Here is an 18,587-nt window from a genome sequence, read left to right as displayed (position 1 = left end):
ATGAAAGGGACATTGACTTTTGGTGTGCTTTGTACAGATGCCTCTAGCAACCGTTTCTTTAACTGCCAGTGTTACTGTTGACATGTCATTCCTTCAATTGGGTTAAATCGATTATATGCCAGAAAGGACCCCACAAGTGTAAAATAAAGAAAAAGAAAAATACACATGTTACCTGTAAGGTCTTGACTAAATGTTTCAGATTGCACTTTACAAAAAAAGGCATTTTAATAATATCTTATTTTTCTCAGGTTCATTTTATGAAATTATTTGAATAAGATAACAAAACAGATAAGACCGAACGGATAAAAGGCAGATCAAGTAATGTAAAGTGCAACCTATCATGACATTTACAGTATATAACAACAGTCGCACACAATGATAAAGCCAATAAAAGTGAAATGGACAGAAAAAGGATGCCTTTAACAAAGTAATTTTATTCACATTAAATGACATACTTGCAGAATGACCAGACAGATGTTGTAAAACCAGATGAAAGTCAGCAGAAACATAATAACTACTGACTATAGATGTGCAGAGAAGCCAGGCGGAACACAGAGGAACATGCAAATGCATAATGACTGACAGATATGGAGTCTCAGGTGACAAACAGTTGTTGATCATGGGAATATGTCTCTCTCTGATGTTATACATAGGAGGGACCAATAGATGGAACTAAACTAAGCCTCTTAAGTAAGATACTTCAAGTAATTCAAAATGGAAAACTCACTGGAAGCTGGGTCAGTCAAATAGCTGTAGCGCTTACGTAAAGCTATGGAGGCAAAGGTATGACGTCGTTCTGGCTTTTCAGTCTGTAACAAACAAAAAATAAAACAACAAAAGATGCTTTAACATTAAATATGGTTAAGTGTTACTAGTCTGACTCAGCAACCCCTCCCCCCACTCAAAAACAACTGGGTTACTTGAGCAGTATTATGGATCATTATACAATATAATTTTGGTTTTTGTTTTCATTATTTAGGAGGTTATGTACCTGATATGGTTGCTATAATCTTAATTTATAGTATTTTATTTTTTAACAAAAAACCCTTTTGGGACCATTGATTTATTCAAGGGAAATTCATTAAAAAAAATAACATCTTAAAACCTAAAATGATAGTTAATCCAAAATTTTAATTAAATTTAATTTTCTACTCACCCTCATGTCGACTATGGGTTGGGATTATTTTCAGAGTAATCTGTTCCTTTTTAGAGTTATAGACAAAAATGTTTGTTCATTTTAATGTAGCGACTGGAGCTCAGTTGTCTTCTTCTTCATCTTCGTCCAAAGACACTTAAAAACATCCAAATACCTCCATACTGCTCGTCTGAAACGTCCATCTTGTATTGAATAATTGACATGAGGAATTGTTCAGAAAATAATTAAACAATTCTATATTTTAAGATTATTTGTAGCAGAAGCGAAAAGGCCAACATGCTCCACAGACAGGAAACACTTGGGGTAAATATCGCGAAAGCTCCCAGTGTATACAGAAGACAAAAAAAGAAAGAATGTAGACTTAGACTAATTTTCTCATGTCAAGGCTTCAATACAAGAGGGACGTTAGATACGAGCAGTATGGATGTATTTGGATGTTTTAAGTGTCTTTTTGGACGAAGATAAATGACGAAGACAACCGAGCTCCGGTCCCTAGATTAAAATGAACAAACATTTTGTCTATAACTCTAAAAAAGAACAGATTACTCTGAAAATTGTCCCAACCATTAGTCGACTTGAGGGCGAGTAGAAAATGAGTGATATTTGAATTTACTATCATTTAAAAAAAACAACGCTTGAGGAATGAATTTGGAAAATACCATGACATTAGAAAAGGCATCAACAAATTAAATAAGTTTAATCAAAAAAATGTCCATATTATATCAATATAGATAATTGGTAAAAAAAAATACTGTAAGTAGTAATATAATTAGCACATTATTATCTTACCACCTCATTTACAGTTTACAATTCCAGAATAAAAGGTCATTAATAATTTCAATACATTCGTAAAAGTATATTTTAAATATTTACTAAAATAACGATTAAAAGATGTCTGATAATAAATTCTTTAAATCAAATTAAAGCAGTGATACGTAAATAATATATTACATTCTGGACTTTTTCACTTTAGTCCTGGAGTTATCTCATCTGGTTAAATTAAACTCATTCAGGTTGAATGAGGGAAACCACAATGTTCAAGTCTGCTAGACAAATATTGGTACTAAAATTAGGTGACAGGCTTAAAAGCTGATGAATAAATAATGTCAGCTTCATGATAATTTTTGATTAAAATAACTTCCACTCGTGCAGAACGTAAGCTCAATCCAACAGACTCGTCCAACCATGCACAATCGAGGAGCTCCATCTCGTATTTATAAGCATCAGCACTAAAGCTAAAGAAAATGATGACAAAGAAGCAGTTTGACATGATGATGAATAATCTTTTTTTTTTACCTCATCATCAGGATCAGAATCCATATCCTTTGATTTTCCAAGATGCATTGCCGGAGAGTAGAGATGACACAATGTAGAGCAGGGAGGTCACAGTGAGCAGGGGGGTTGAAAATCAAAGTCAGGGAGTGAAAATGGAGCAGCAAAAACAACTGAAAGCATCCTGAAATTATGCATTTAATAAAACAAAACAATCGCAAAACAATAAAGCAAAAGATAGTTTCTTGTGATCAATCAACGCCACAACAAACAATGTTGACATATTTCGACCGACAGCAGGCCAAGCGATCAAACGTAATGCACACGTTCAGCTGTATGTGGACGTTGTGGGGTCTTATGGCTGGTTTTAACACTAGACTCAAGCGGCAGGCAGTCGTCTCTTGTCCAAATGATGTACGACAACCCCGTCTGTTCCACTTCACAACATGGAGGTGACATGACATGATCGAAATCAGGTGGTCTGATCAAAGTGGATCTCCCTACCTTTCTGTGGGTCGGCAGTGTGATGTTTAAATTGCAAATGGCAGTCTGTGGAAGACCTTTCGATGTTTTGGGTTCCCTCAGGAAGGAGAGGCGACCACACGCTTCCTGGCCCATATCTCGGATCTGTGGAAAGAGGTTATGATTAAAATTCATTAAAAAAGTTTATTTTGAGCTGAAAGTGTTAATTGCGTAGAGAAAACTGAAATCCCACAGGTCACATCTGGCACATGATATCAGTTAAAGGGCAACGAATGTGTTGATTTAAATGTGCCTTTAATAGATGTTGAACTCTATTGTGACTCATCAGTATATGTCTGTTTGTACAAAACTCTCTTTTCATTTAAATATTTACATTAGAAAATTATCTTGAGCCCCGCCCACTGAAAACACTTTGTTTTTCTGGAGATTAAACCTCGTTTACCATAACCACACCCACTCTGCTGTGATAGGTCAAACATCGAGGTTTGTCATCACACATCATCAATAACGAAAGTCTCCCCCTCCAAGGGACTCGTTGTATAAACAAAGCGGGGGATGATTACAGTTAGCTGGAGGAGGAGTGGAGCCATTATTATGTCAATGAACTCCGCTCTCGTAACCGCTCATTCGCTGAGATTTCAGACAGGAGAGAATTTTATAAAGTAATAAGTTCAAAACATGGTCATGATGAGAGACTTACTGCACCTTGGAGAGGAAGACTTCAACATATAAAACAAGTGAGTGAGTCAGGAGAGTTTTCACATTAGTTGCCCTTTAAGAAGTGATTTATAATTAACCTTGTCATCTTTTTTCATTATTACTTGAACTTCTAATTCCAAAATAATCAGCAACAGTGAACAATATTAGGGAGATAAAGTTTTCTACCTTCACATTGAAGGGAAGTCTATTTTCCTTGAAGGAGTAGAAATTAAAAACCAGCTGCTGCCCACTCTTGGTCAACGGCGACAAGTTGCCGTAACAATCCAAGTGGATCGGTTTGCCTTCAAGAACCTGCACGGCACACAGAAGAAACGTAAAACCATTGAAGCGTAAAAACTAAACCAGAGATGATTCTTTTTGATGGGCTTCTCCTTGTTATCCCACCTCGATGTCTTTACTGCGAGCCACTTCCTCAAAGTTCTCCTGCTGCTCCAGGGTCTTATCCACTTTGTCGTCTGTCATGCAGAAACAGCGAAGCCGGGCCTCAACAGAGTCGTTCATTTTGGCGAAAACCACAAACTTGGCAAGGTATGGCACGCAGATCAGCTCCCGGTATAACTGAGACGCTAGACTCACCGTCTCAGGAATCTGGTGACAGTCTGCAAGCCAGAACCTGCAGAGAAAAGTCAGAAAATGTGACACAAACCTGAATATTTCAACAATCAACGATTTACAATTCTTTCAGGTAAAAGCATTTATTTTAAGTATTGCTTTAAGTGATTGTCGACTGTCTACCAGCAGGGTTTCCTGTCTGGGCAACATGTTGGCATTTTAGCTACAATCAAACTTAAAATAAAGACTTGAATAATATATTTTGAACAATTCCCAGTGTCGAGGGTTCAATACAAGATGGATGTTACAGACGAGCAGTATGGAGGTATTTGGATGTTTTTAAGTGTATTTTTGGACGAAGATGAAGACAACTGAGCTCCAGTCGCTACATTAAAATTAACAAAAAAAAATTGTCTATAGCTTGGAGATCATATAAAGATTTGCCTGATCTTGCAACAATATGTAATGAGAGAAAATAAATAAAATAAAGACAATAAAAGTATATAGATTTTTTTTCATAATGAGTTAAGAACATGAATAAATGATAAATTGGTAAATTTTGAAATAATCAAGTCTTGCAAAAATCATTATGCAACAGGATATACAAATAAAGGATATAATCAACTTTTGTTTGATAAATATATATTTTTGAATAGGCACAGATTATTGTAAAAAACTGGGGAACCGCAATAAAAAAGCTTAAATTAAAATATTCTAAAAAATATAATTAATATAAGAAAACTTACATAAAAATGAATGGGATTTTATATAAAAGATAAAAATGAACAACTGCTTGGTGGCTGTTCAATTGTTGGACGGACAATTGGTATTATTTTCACAGATAAATGATAAATTGTTTTACCTGGCTGACACATTTGTGGTGAAAGATACACAATCAGTGACGAAAGACAGAGGGGTGGTCCCCGTGATGTCCTCCCACTGGGAAGGCGACGTCCCCCCTGGACAAAAAAAAAAAGAGAAATAAATATATTATTACAATCATTCTTTTTATAGTTAAAGAAGGAAAGTTTCAGTTTGATTAAGAATGATGTGCTACGTGTGATTTACGTGACATTTACTTAATCAACATAATCAGCGACTATCATAGCTGAAGTCAAATCCTACAGATCCTTCTGACACACTTCGACCACGAGGGGGCGACATGCCTGTGATGCTGCAGAGGAGACGAAGACACGGGGCGCACTCTCCCCGCTGGCCGGTCGGATGACCTTCTGCTGATCTTGGAGGGACAGGGATGGTCATCGTGATGGGCTTGTGGAACTTTCTTCTGCGGGGCTCGACCGTGACGATGGGACTGAAGGTGGCCCGGTTTCCCAGGATGACTCTAACCAGGTCATCAGGAACCGGCTGGGCCTAAATTTAAAAGAGGTTTTTGTCAAAATTAATTAAAGAAAAGGGAAAATTATAATGCACTGGAAGAGACACAGATTCTTTAACCCTGCTCTCAAGTGCTTATCTCGTTATGCGTTTTCTTTAAGTAGTGGAGTTTGGTGATGTACCTGTAAACCAACACGTATCCTCTTCGTGAGCGCCCCCTGAGGGAAAGAGGCGGCGACCATTGGGACAGTGCTGCTGGACAAGACTCCTCCATCAGGACCCACGTGACTGGACTCCTGCTTGATACGGGACACCACGGCGAAATACTGAGGGAAGTCGCTGGTTACAATTCGGCAAATCCGCTTCTTCTCCAACTCAGCGGGGCTGTCCAGCTCTGGAATGAGAGTTGTGTTTGAGGGTCATCTCAGGAGTCAGTAGAGAAATATTGAGTGTCATCTTATTTCATTATTTTATTCTGTACTGGCACCACAAAAATATCCTACGTTGTGTTTCCAACACTGACAATAAAAGTTTCTGATCCCGATTCTTAAAAACTTCATGTTGGATTTAATTTTACTAACACAGGTTAAGGGCTATGAGCCAACTTAACCTTTATATTTAAAAAGGTTTTCACTAGGTGTGTAAATTGAAAAAAATGTGGTGATATGATACATATCACACTACAGGGACAACAATATGATATATTGTGACAACGATATGATATATTTGTAGTATTGTCGAGTACTTGACTCTGGTGTTGCAGAATTTACAGACCATGAAGTCATAACACCTTACATTATTTTTGAAACCAAACAATGTCCAAATATCAGCATTAAAAGAAGCTGGAGTCTACTGAATCCTCTCATCCTCAGTAATTGCTAGGGTCTCAGGGGATTTCATTATTCTTTTAACTTTGGAAGACTGCTGCCATCTAGCGGCTGTCAATTGTAAATGGAAAAAAAAATCTACCGTAGTACTTTTATTTATATCGTTACAGTATTGTAAGGAAAATATTGCAGTTTTCATATCCAAACACACCCTTATATTTCAGTGTGTATCTTTTCCTTAAAGTTATATTTCACAAAATTTCTACACACCCTCATGTCAACTAAGGGTTGGGATTATTTTCAGAGTAATTTTTTCCTTTTTAGAGTTATAGACAAAAATGTTTGTTCATTTTGATGTAGCGACTGGAGCTCAGTTAACGTCTGTACCTCTTGTACTGAAGCCTCGACATTAAAATTCTTCATAAAAAAATGAAATGAATCGATGTATTTAAAGTTTGTATAAACTTTTCAAACACAAATGTTGCAAATATCAGTGCACATGCGCAACCCTTAGCCGACATGAGGGTGAGGAGAAAGTGAGTTAATTTTGAATTTTGGGTGAACAATTACTTTAAGACAATTTCCACACTATAGATAAACAATAGAATCTAGTGTGAGTGGCAAACAAAAAGTTCAAAAATAAAAGCCAGGTTACCTTCATCCATGCCGACGAGCAGGTCTGGGAGGTCTTCTGGTCTGCTGTCGCACTGATGTTCCCTCCAGGTGTCGCCATTGTCACTCCTCAGCACGATCAACTCTCTCTCTTTACCCCTCATGGAACCAAAATGAGGAATCTCCACAATCACAGGTCTATAAATCAGACAGAAAGTTTATTAGGCATTGGATAAAAAAGTAAGATCCAACTGCGACATCCTACCCGAGGAACTGAGCCCCTGCTGGTCCAACCTCCACCAACCGACTGACCAACCCCTCGCCTTCCACCATGGGTGGAGGGTACGCCAGCTTGTGTCTCTTGGCCAGGCGACAGGTGATCCGAGTGGGAGCCGTGCACTTCCTCGGGGGGATGATGATGCGCATGCCGTTGTGGCGGCTGCCTCTCATGGAACCACCGCGGGCATCGACCATAAAACTGACCAGGAACCTGCAAGAGAGTCACATCAGAATTCCTGACTATAAGAAAGGAGTAGGACCCCATGCTATCGCTTAACACCCAGAAAAGGAAAAGAAAAGTAAAGAGAAAAATAAAATAAAAACTGATTTGAGTCATGAAAGCTGACAGTTTTTACCAAAACACTTGATTTGTATTTTTTCTTTTTAAACATATACAAGGTTATGGTAAAACTGCCATGTTTTCAGAGCCTCTAGAGCATCAGAACCCAACACCCGCTCTAGAATCTGCCTCAACATTAGAACCAACACCAACAGAAGAAGAGTAATTGGAGCGTGTGGAAACACTACAAAGTGTTGTGTGGTTTAATGCACCTGCAAGAGAAAGATGGCACATCAATGTTCAAACACGTCTACTCTCTACGCAGTGCAGATGAAACACATTACGGATGACACAAGCACGGACAAGAAAGAGGAAGAATGGAAGAGTGATATTGGCACCGAGGGGCATCATCAGTTAGAAAACTGAACTCAGTAATCACCTGGAGTCATACTGAGGGAGCGGGGAAGAGGAGCTGTAAAATAAACACACGGGGAAAATGCAGAAGGCACGACCCCCCAAGATCTAGTTTTAGTATCAGACATATACTGAGCTTATAGCAATACAACCAAAGCTCGAAGCTCTAGTCAAGTTGGTGCAACCTTATAACATTATGCATCTGAATTCATCGAATACATATCTAAAATACTACAAGAACCAAGAAATACCTTCTTAAAAAATCAATATAAATAGACAGAATACAAATACATACGGAGAGATATACACATCGACAGATAGACAGGTAGAGAAATAGACAGAGAGATAGAGCGATAGAGACATAGAAAGATGACAGACAGATGGAAAGATATACAGATAAACAGCTAGAGAGATAGACACATATTAGAGAGACAGGCAGACAGACGGACAGACAAATAGCGCAAAAGGCAGGCGGACAGATAAACAGACAGACAGACAAATAAAAAAACAGATAGAAAGACAGGCAGACAGATAGATACACAGATGAACAGATAGATAGACAGATAAACAAACAGATAAACAGATGGATAAACAAACAGATAAACAGACAAATAAAAAAAAAACAGATAAACAGATAGATAGGCCAATAAATAAACAAACAAATACTGCTGAAATCCCACAGACTTCTTCAGTGCAGCAATGTTTTCCAAATACACTAAGAAACGTTGTCAGAAAGCATATTATAAATGTGTTATTGCTGCAAAAGACCGATCGGTTGGGTCTGCAGTGGTAAAGTGCGCTCAAGTGTGGACATGCTTGCAGGCACACGGATATGTCTGCGCTCACCCGGAGTGGATTGGGCTGGACACAGTGTTGTGGCTGTGGTCGACTGTGTCTGGAGTCCAACTGTAGCGACGCATGCACTCTGAACCGTAGTCTTTGGTCACAGCCAGGTGCTGAAATAGGGACAGAAATAGTGACATCAGCCACATTTTACACGCAGAATTGGATAAACATGGATGGATGAAGATGAAATGTCAAAGGAAGCTGATTTTAAGGTGAAGACTCTCTATCTGACTAAAGGTCTGGGGCTGGTACTAGAATTATTGATGACTCTATATAAGGTACTTAAGAACTCCCAGTACCGCTCAATACAAATTCTGTCAGCATTTGAATGAAGGATGGAAACTTCTGCATTTCAAACGTAATTTTTGGCAGTTAGACGAGCGATTAGCACAAGTCATTACTTAAGAGAAGCATTGCTAAATGATTTACAGAGATAGTTCACGCAAAATTTAGATTTTACATACTTTCTACTCATTTTGAATACAGGTTGAAATTATTTTCAGCGTACCGTATTTTCCGCACTATTAGGCGCACCACAATATAAGGCGCATAGAATAAAAGATTCAGTCAAACGTTTGACTGGGGTTGCGTTATGCATCCACTAGATAAAGCTGTGCTAACGGGAATGTCAACAAAACAGTCAGATAAAGTCAAACTTTATTAAGCGTTCTGACAACTTTGTTCACACCCATGGCAACGATGTTCAAATGATGTTTAAAAGGCTTCAAGCAGCAGCGCTCGAGACCGGTGTTGTGAGCAGACAAATGTTGAGTGCGCAGCAGAGAAGTTGAGCGCGTGTATGACAGCTAGAGCGCGTGTGTATGACTGTTCGAGTGCACAGCAGAGTGATTTTGAGTGTACAACAACCAACACACACTCGCTGAAAACCGGTGGCAGTAATATCACGCCGTAGACATCCGCCATGATGTGACTGAGTCGTAAATCCCACCCCGTGACGAAACAATGACGTAATCCCACCTGCGCACTGTCGTTTTTTGAGAAAATTAAATGCTTTTAGGTGCGTCTCTTTTTAGAGGTTTGCGCAAAAATGTAAATCCATGCTTATTGTGGTAATGGTGCTCAGTTATCTTCGTCTTCATCTTGGTCCAAAAAGACACCTAAAAACATCCAAATACTGCTAGTTTGTAACGTCTTGTATTGAAGCCTTGACAAAAGGAATTGCTCAGAAAAAACTTAAATACATCTGTATATGATGATCAAGACGACAAAAACTGAGCTCTGGTCGCTACATTAAAATGAACATACATTTTTGTCTTTAACTTTAAAAAGGAACGGATTACTTTTAAAATAATCCCAACCAGTAGTCGACATGAGGGTGAGTAGAAAATGAGTGAATTTTCTACTATCACTTTAACATGACGCTTTCTTAAATATCAGTAGACTAACAACCCGACCTGATCGTCTAACCACATCTACTGATTAAAAATGGAAAAGGTACATGAAGAAAAACAGAATTCATAACTGAAGATGAAGAGCCAACATTTAAACAATGACATTTGTTACAAGTGATAAATCGAGCGCCACGCTATACCTTATTTAAGGGATCAACCAAGAAGGAAATGTCTTTACAGGCACTCTGAAGCTTCAGGAAGAAAAAGGTTGAGCTGAGAAGTCACATTGACCCCAATCCCGACAAACATTTCCATATTTGATGGCACTGTAAATACTATACATGGAAATATATATATATTTCCTAATTAAATTCCTTGTTGTCAACCATTTGGTGAAATAATTTAACTAAATTCAGTTTGAGAGACTGTTACAAGGACTGTTTAAATTGACACATTGGGATGATGATAAATGTGAATCTTGTTTAAAACAACCTGACTATAGGACTATAGGATGACAGCTGGAGTTAAAGAGAGAAGAAATGTGTTTTTCAACGGATCTTACCGATGACTTTGTAGGAGTCAGGATCTCCTCGATCATCATACTATCCCGAGTGAAGGAGCTTCGGTTGAGCGTGCTGGACCGGTCTGAACTGTAAGGACAGGAAAGCGATGTCAACAAAATCTCCAGATAGAACTGTTTTTATGGTTTATTTAGAAAGGCTTAATGAGAAATGGATGAGAAACAAACCAAACAAGCAAGGAATTAGAAGGTGACACACCTCCAGGGAAATGGTTCTATTTAATAACAGGAGCTAGAAATTATTTAACATCTGAAGGGGAGTTTGAAACGTCGGACAAATGTCTTGCAACTAAAAGAGAGATGGCAGTGAGCTCATTATTGTTCATACTTAGATTTATATATTAACCTTCTATAGAATGTAGTGATTTGATTGATCCCAGAGATTTTCTTGTTTTATTAGTACTTCAACGAGCCTCAGGAGCTAATGTGACAAAACTGCTATATGTTGCTAGCTTATATGAACTAGCATTAGCACTTTCAAAACAACAACAACCTTTTTTTCTGTTTTAAAGCAGCACCTGGTAGTTTTTCAACTTTCATAAAAATCATTTCATAATTTTTGTGATGACACCTCCATCGTGGCCTGAGCTGGTCCGTGTCACTTTCGCCGGCACTAAAATCTTAGGAGGAAGTAGGAACCCTGCCATACAAAAAAACTACAAATGTGCGGACTTCTTTACGGGAAACCTCACTTCACCCTTTCTGTATAATTTCCAAAACATGCAACCTTCTACCTGCCATTACGCTATGATGGCAGAAGCTGCGACAAAGATTTTTTATGGGTTATGTTAGCTATCTGAAGTTTGCGTGCTAGCAATAAACAGATGATGCATCAGCAACCAGATGATAGTTTGCAAAAACAATGCGACAACAGAAGACCACAGATATAAAGTTTGGGTTGAATATTAAGGCCCCTGCAGTGTACAGATCATTGAATCATCAGTGGATCATAGTATTATCAAGTCAGTTTATACTGTATGTACGTGACAGAAGTATGTGATGAATATGTCAAAGATTCAGAGAAAAACTGTATTCTTGTTGTAATTTTGGTGAGTTGACTGAAGTGATTTCAAAAGAAGTCGAACCACGTTTCTTGATCTTAACAATCCGTCAAACAAAAATGTGTGTAATGTGCATCAAGATTTTTGATAGTTCCGAGTGTTGATTGTTACATGTTTAACATTCTTCATGTAATGTTTATTTAGTCAGCCCTGATGTGTATAGTTCACTTCAGTGGCTCCTAACTTTGAAGGCAACAATCTTAGTTAGTAAACATGACATCAAGTTTGATAAGATATTTTTTACCTTTTTGTTTGACTATTAAACATTGTGTTTTGTTCATATAAAATAGTTTTAGTAACAGTCTTTTTCAATTTCATGTGGTATTGCTAATTATTGTTATTCTTATATTATAATTATCTAGAATATCAAATAAGATGCATTTATTACATTGTGTGATGTTTATATAGTGCCTAGAGGAAATAATATGTTGAGAAAGTTAGGATATTATTACTTTCCCTGAGAGAAAGAATTGTATATAAATGCAAATTGTGTAGGTTGATATTCAGGCAAAAAGGTGCCTTTATGTCGTGACTGTTCATAAGTTTACTGTGAAATGATTCAACATAACATTTTATTTTTGTTTTAAGGCTCTAAACTTGAGGAGGGGGGTATGGGCTTAAAACAAAACATTACCTCATCGCTATTCATCGTTCACACATTCCATGGAAACAAAATTTGTAGTCTGACTGCAGGTGACAGGCAGATGATGATTTTACAACGCTAGTCCTCATGGGAAATGTAGTCTACCTTCAGGCAAAAAGTCCACCAGTGCCACCAAAATCAACAAACTCCATGTCATCTCAAAAGTTACAAAGTGTTTCTTTAATGCAAACAAAATGACTCAATGCTAACATTCTCCCGGTTCGCCATGTCAGACTCGTTTGTCACTTGTACGGATGAGATGAAAATATTCATCGAGCAAGGCTTTGGCCGTTCATTTTGAGTGGCTGAGGTCTGATATATAATTAGCAGATGACCCACTTAAAACCAGCACACGCACATAGACAGAGTCTTTTCTACCTGTCCTGCTGCAGTCTTTTTAACATCCCTATAGTGACGTCTGGCTGTTATTGCAGCCTCTCAATGCAGCTTCACCTGCAGTTTTTATCACAGATTTGAAAAAGAACCCAAAAGGAGAGCCTCAAACTGAGAGTGATGTTGTTGGGAGGCCGGGAAAAAGGAGAGGGGAGTAGAAAGTGCCGAGCTCAGCATGTTTGAGTGGGTCACCATTCAGCAAAAAAAGAGAGGGCTTTTATCCGGACTATCCCACCATCCAAGTTACTTAGCAACTCTTCGTCAACCCGATGGATTTTCTGGCAGTACAGCTAGAACAAGTTTGATCTTCACAGCTTCCTCCTCTTCCTCGTTCTGTCCATCCTACTCTGCCCAGTTGACATCCGTTCAAATGGTTTCCCATCCGTCCTGCCACCAGCCAACAACCTCCCTTCTTCATTTTTTATTCAGAACTTGTTGGCACAAAAATTCCATTCTGTCCTCTTCCTCTCAGATGTTTATCTCAATGAGATGTGTTCCACATACGTTCTACTTGTTGTGCTCATTGTCGCAATAAATAATCAAAACACTGCTAGCAAATATCTATATTTTATAACAACGAACATTATGGACCGAACCACGTTGTCACCGTCAGTTCATACTCATCATTTCCTGTTTAGGGGATGCTAATAAATGAGGGTTAATTAGGCGTAAACAGCAGCTGGTGACATCAGAAGAAGAACCACAGGAGAAGAACAATACAAAGAAGGCGAAAATACCAACAACAAAAAATGTGGAGCCCACTTTTACAAGACAAATGATGGGAGGAAATAAAACGGCAACACTTCGAAATCCGCAAAGCATCCTTGTTGGCCATTATGGTGAATTCAGGCTGATGGAAATTTGCTCAGGATTACATTTTCATTTTGTTCAGAAACAAGAGAAATGGACCTTAGTTTACTTATTGCTTATAATCGGAAATCATTGTCCCAGTTGAGATACACATATCAGTAGTGTACACAACTTTTGTGTGACTGTTCCGTATCATAAATCAGTTTTCTGGTTAAAGACATTATTTTAATGTTCATGAACTTTAAATGTGTCCAGCTGTACAGTGTTTATTCATGTGTATATTGTACGTTTTGGAATGATTGCATAGGAGGTTTTTTTTCCATTTGATGTGATTTTTTATATTAAATATATTAATATATTGAATATCGCAGATATCGATCATCTCGTGGATAAATATCGCCAAAGTACCTGATGGTGAGGTACCTGTACCCTTCTTCAGACCATGTTATCTTCAAAACAACGCTTTAACAAAGACCATATAGAGGGATCTCGTCCAAGATAGTCAAATTAAAAGCCATATTGCCTTGTACAGAAAGGTATTTGAGCGACAGCACACAAGAGATCGCAATCGTCGTGTTCACTAGAAAGCTTAAAGCTGTGACCCCTGGAGGTGACATTGAAAATGTATATAAAGACTTATTAAAACAAACATGTGAGCAAAGCTTGCGACAAATAAAGACGAACGATGAGAACGGTCAAAGCCATGATGACAATGATTGAAACACGGATGTTCAAGTTGGTTTGGTTTCGGTATAATCGAGTACTTACCAGATTCTAGGGCTATGGTGAAGGATTGGGCCGCACAAATACAAGAAAAGGAACAAAAACACAACAAAGCACTTTGAGATGTTGATGAAGAACAAAGATCAATTAAAACAAGTTATAAATTGTTAAAGATCTCAACTCATTTGTGTGTAAAGTGTAGCTGGTTGTAGTACAGCTATAAGCAATTCCATGATGTCTTTGCTTGATTGTCGCATGATACACACAAGAGTTACCAATTGACTCCATTGATATTGAGGAATAACAAGGCTCTAATCATTCTTTTCATGTGTGTATTGACCACAACAACAACATTACAATCATGGTAGATGGTCCAATTAAAACCCTTAGAATAAACCAAGTGTTTAATACATTCTGCTTTTACATATATAAAGAAAACCATAGCTTATGCATGCAGTCATTCAGCTCGAGTTGTATAATGTAAATATTATCCAGCTGAGGCTTCATGATAATATTTCCATGATGCCGAGAGTGGCTGCAGTTGTTTTTTCCTCTGCTGTGCATCTGCCAACGAATACAATGCGACTACAAAAGCTCTTTAAAGCTGAACAGCAGTTTCAGTGTGTATTCGTTACGAGAGCCTGCCAGATTCACACTCGGGTTTTTTCGTTGAATGTGAACAGACTTCTGCTCAATGAGCAGATTTTAAGGTAACTAGCGATCAAGATCATTTGCTCTATATAATATACAATAATATATTCATTTTATCATACGTTTTACTCTTTTTCTTGGAAGTGAATTTCCACCCTTTGAAAACAATGAATGACTTTTTTTCTTTTAATAGATAGGAAAGTTGTGTCGTTTGTTTTAAATACGTTTTTAAGCTCAAAAAACTGAATCTGAAAACAATGTTCTAGACAAGGGGTGGCCAACTAAAATTCTTCAGGGGCCACATTTACAGGGCTCTGGAGCCAAAAGAAGAAGACAAAATTAGGACTTAAATATAATGCAAAAACAACACAAAAATAAATTAAAGGACCCTGTAAAATATGATTAATTCCAATTGAATTATTTTAATAATTATATTTAAAGTTTCCAAAAAAAATGTTTAATGTATTTTTAAATGTTAAATAAATAACTTAAAAAGGGTCATTATACCATCAAATTAAACAAATGTAATACAAACATAAATGTTATAAATGTACAATGAAAATATATAAGACCAATACCCATTATTATTGAACCAGTTACACAATTGTTGGACAGTCATTGAAAACATTTCTAGTTGCTCAGTTTTATAGTATTATTTTGATCTCATGCGGGGCCACATAGTTCGAGTCAGAGGGCCAGACTTCCAGACCGTGTGTTAATCACAACAACACAAGGAGCCAAAACATTCAAACTTGTATATCTAGCTCAACCTCTAAGGCTAGTGTTTTTATGAAATTTCTTTTCATTTCTTTTCTCCAAGTTAGGGAACGATGTCGCAAAACATAATAAATATTAAACTACAATAGTTAAACAATTCCTATCTATCAAAAATGATAAATAATGAATCCTGTAGAATAAGATTCACGACCAAATGGGGTCCCCTGTTATGAGAGTAAACTATATGATTTAACTAGAGAGTTTAATATTTGTTTTAAATTTAACTTAATGTCATCAATGAGTCACATGGAAAATGACTCATAGTAAGTGTTGACGCTAATTCTAATTCTAAATGACATGGTCCTGGTCTTCATTAAAGAAATCAAATAAAATAAAAGTTTATATAGGCCAACATGTACACAACAAGCTCACCTGGCGAGTGGAGCTCTTGTGCTGAATCCCACATACCCCTCCTGGGGAAGAGAGTCGTCGCCGAGCTCCTTCAAATCCTGAGGACGCAGGTATTTGTCGGTGTCTCCTGTCATGGCATCTTCACCTGAGGACAAACAAAATGACACCATTAATGTACAGATCAGGTCTAATAAAGGAGGCCTTTAGTGATGAACCAGCTGCTGCAGTGACCACAACAACTTTTCTGTGTGTGTACATCAGCAGCAGCAACAACACACACACACACACACACACACACACACACACACACACACACACCAGATCGTTTTTAAATGGCACAAATACGACTTTTGTAAATAAAAATAAAACAGAACAGGTGATCCACTTTGTTTGTTCTAAATCTAAAATAACACGCGAGTTTTTTTTTTATCCATCACTTAGAAGCAGCAAAAAGGCAGCACAGCAGGCAGAGATGAAGCAGCGAGAGAACCGAACCTCGATCAGCGGACCGGTGGACGATGACACGCCGGTCGACGAAGCCGGCGGAGCGGCTACTGTGTTTCCCTTTCTCCCTCATGTCGGCTTGTGTCCTGCAACACTCTTCACCGCAGCCCCTCCCCCCTGCGTGCGCTACTGCCGCACCACTAGCTCACACCAGCGCCCGCGTCAGGAGCAGGAAGCACGCGCAAAGGTACGTTTCCGGTTTGGGTTTTATTCGATTTGACGGTAAAATAAAAGCATCTATTGATAGTTTTTCATCCATTGGTTAAGATGGAATAAGAAATAAAATTTAATAGCCATTTCCTCGTTAAAAGATGTCAGTCGGAAATTCAATGAATTATGATGTTCTAAAGTTTTTTTTATTTTATTATGTCATTTAAAACAACAATTAGTTTGTGATGATAAAGATATAATATTTAAATATCAGAAAGAGGAATTATTCATTGTCAAGTAGAAAAAGCGAGGAAATGACAGAGGCAGAAATTTGTATATAAATTAATTTTTTTTCAAATTCTTTTCAAAATTCTGGACTAAAATGTGTTTTGTATTTTATGTTAACAAAGGGCATATTTAAAATCAATTAAATTATTTAATCTAAGATAAGGGGAACATGTGAATTTATAAAATAATTAAATCTACCCAAAACATGAATTAAAACATTTAGTAGTATTAAATTCGAGTTCTATTGATTACCGTCTAAAAGTTAGTTTTTTACTTTGAAAAAAGTTTTTGTAATAGAAAACGAGTAATTTGTGACAAAGATATAATATTTATATATCATATACAGAAAATGTTCGTGTTGAAGAGAAAAGGGGAGATAATCAAAGAGGTACCCATTTATAATAATAATAATATAATAACTAAAATGAGTTTTGCATTTTTTTTTTTTTTTTTACCAAAAAAAGGCCATATCTAAGTAATTTTTTAAATGAATTCAGTGCTAAAATATATTTGTATTTTATGTTATTTTTTCTAAACGAAAATAGGGAACATTAAAAATAATTTTATTTATAATTATTTCTGGATTAAAATATGTTTTTAATTTTACATTTATTTTTATTTATTTCAAAAAAGGCATACTTAAAAGAAAATTTACATATTTTATATAAGTAAAGGAAAACGAGAATTACATCACCCCAAAACTTGAATTCCTATGTATTGAAATATATAATCTTAACAATTATATATATTATTATTATTGCTGTTATTATCCATTTTCTCTTATCTGAATAAGTCGACTCGAAAAATAAACCTGTAAACTATTGAAAATAAGTCAAAGACCAACATGATTTAGTTTTAATATTTTTATCTGAAGGTCAGTCCGTGACTATACTGCCGACATTAAACTGGTCCGTGTAAGACTTACAATGCATGAAGCAAAAAGCTCAAACACTCATTTAGGAACATTATTTTCCTCACATGAACAGATTCTTAGCTATTTGAAAAAGTTTAATAGTGTTTTTAAAAGACCTGCTTTATTGTAAAGACTCACCTCTGTCCAAAGAATCCATGTCTACCTTTTATTCCCAGTCAGCTGAAGTCACATCCACTTGTAGATAATCCCTCAACGTCTCACAGAGAATGTCAATGCACATGCTGTGCTCCCAGGAAAACAGTTTTCTATGAAACTACAGACAATTCTGACTGGAAGAGCCCGGGAGTCGGCGATAGCCGGCGGTAGCAAAGTCTGGGTTAATTCTCAGGCTCAAAAAAAGCTCATCTCATTGGATTGAGAGAAGGAAAGGCTCACTCTGGCTAAGGAGCTTCAATGACAACAAGTGTTTCTTGGTCTAATCTGAGCCGGCAAAAGAGACAGAAACAGAGACAACTCTACCCATATTTTCTCCCTCGATCCCAGAAATCGCCAGGGAGTCTGGCGGGAGGTCAAAACCAGAAGGGGAGGGTGGAATACTGATCTAGCAGCCACATGAATCCAGGGAAACACACTTAAATCAGCCTCAACTCT

At 37.3% G+C, this 18,587-nt stretch overlaps 1 protein-coding gene across 2 annotated transcripts in view; it reads right to left on the bottom strand.

Annotated features, from left to right (window-relative positions):
• Positions 1-18,587, bottom strand: part of LOC148069662 (ankyrin-3-like) — an 83,428-nt gene that overhangs the window by 20,150 nt on the left and 44,691 nt on the right. The window contains exons 1-16 of one of the 2 annotated variants that reach the window (XM_087802473.1): positions 16,616-16,708; positions 16,142-16,265; positions 10,694-10,781; positions 10,332-10,382; positions 8,780-8,889; positions 7,959-7,991; positions 7,226-7,450; positions 7,004-7,158; positions 5,704-5,915; positions 5,350-5,557; positions 5,046-5,142; positions 4,016-4,244; positions 3,797-3,922; positions 2,933-3,055; positions 2,453-2,479; positions 728-809 (exon numbers count right to left, since the gene is read on the bottom strand). In XM_087802473.1, the coding sequence (XP_087658599.1) occupies positions 728-809; positions 2,453-2,479; positions 2,933-3,055; positions 3,797-3,922; positions 4,016-4,244; positions 5,046-5,142; positions 5,350-5,557; positions 5,704-5,915; positions 7,004-7,158; positions 7,226-7,450; positions 7,959-7,991; positions 8,780-8,889; positions 10,332-10,382; positions 10,694-10,781; positions 16,142-16,265; positions 16,616-16,697 (1,972 nt within the window). In that variant the 5' untranslated portion in view covers positions 16,698-16,708. Of the gene's footprint in view, positions 1-727; positions 810-2,452; positions 2,480-2,932; positions 3,056-3,796; positions 3,923-4,015; positions 4,245-5,045; positions 5,143-5,349; positions 5,558-5,703; positions 5,916-7,003; positions 7,159-7,225; positions 7,451-7,958; positions 7,992-8,779; positions 8,890-10,331; positions 10,383-10,693; positions 10,782-16,141; positions 16,266-16,615; positions 16,709-18,587 lie in introns of those variants that run through there. The other variant, XM_087802472.1, reaches the window with a different exon arrangement.

The sequence above is a fragment of the Callionymus lyra genome, chromosome 11, assembly GCF_982586985.1.
Source record: "Callionymus lyra chromosome 11, fCalLyr1.hap1.1, whole genome shotgun sequence".
Lineage (NCBI taxonomy): Eukaryota > Metazoa > Chordata > Actinopteri > Syngnathiformes > Callionymidae > Callionymus > Callionymus lyra.
The sequence above is the reverse complement of the archived record's forward strand: the minus strand, read 5'-3'. Positions and strand labels throughout refer to the sequence as shown.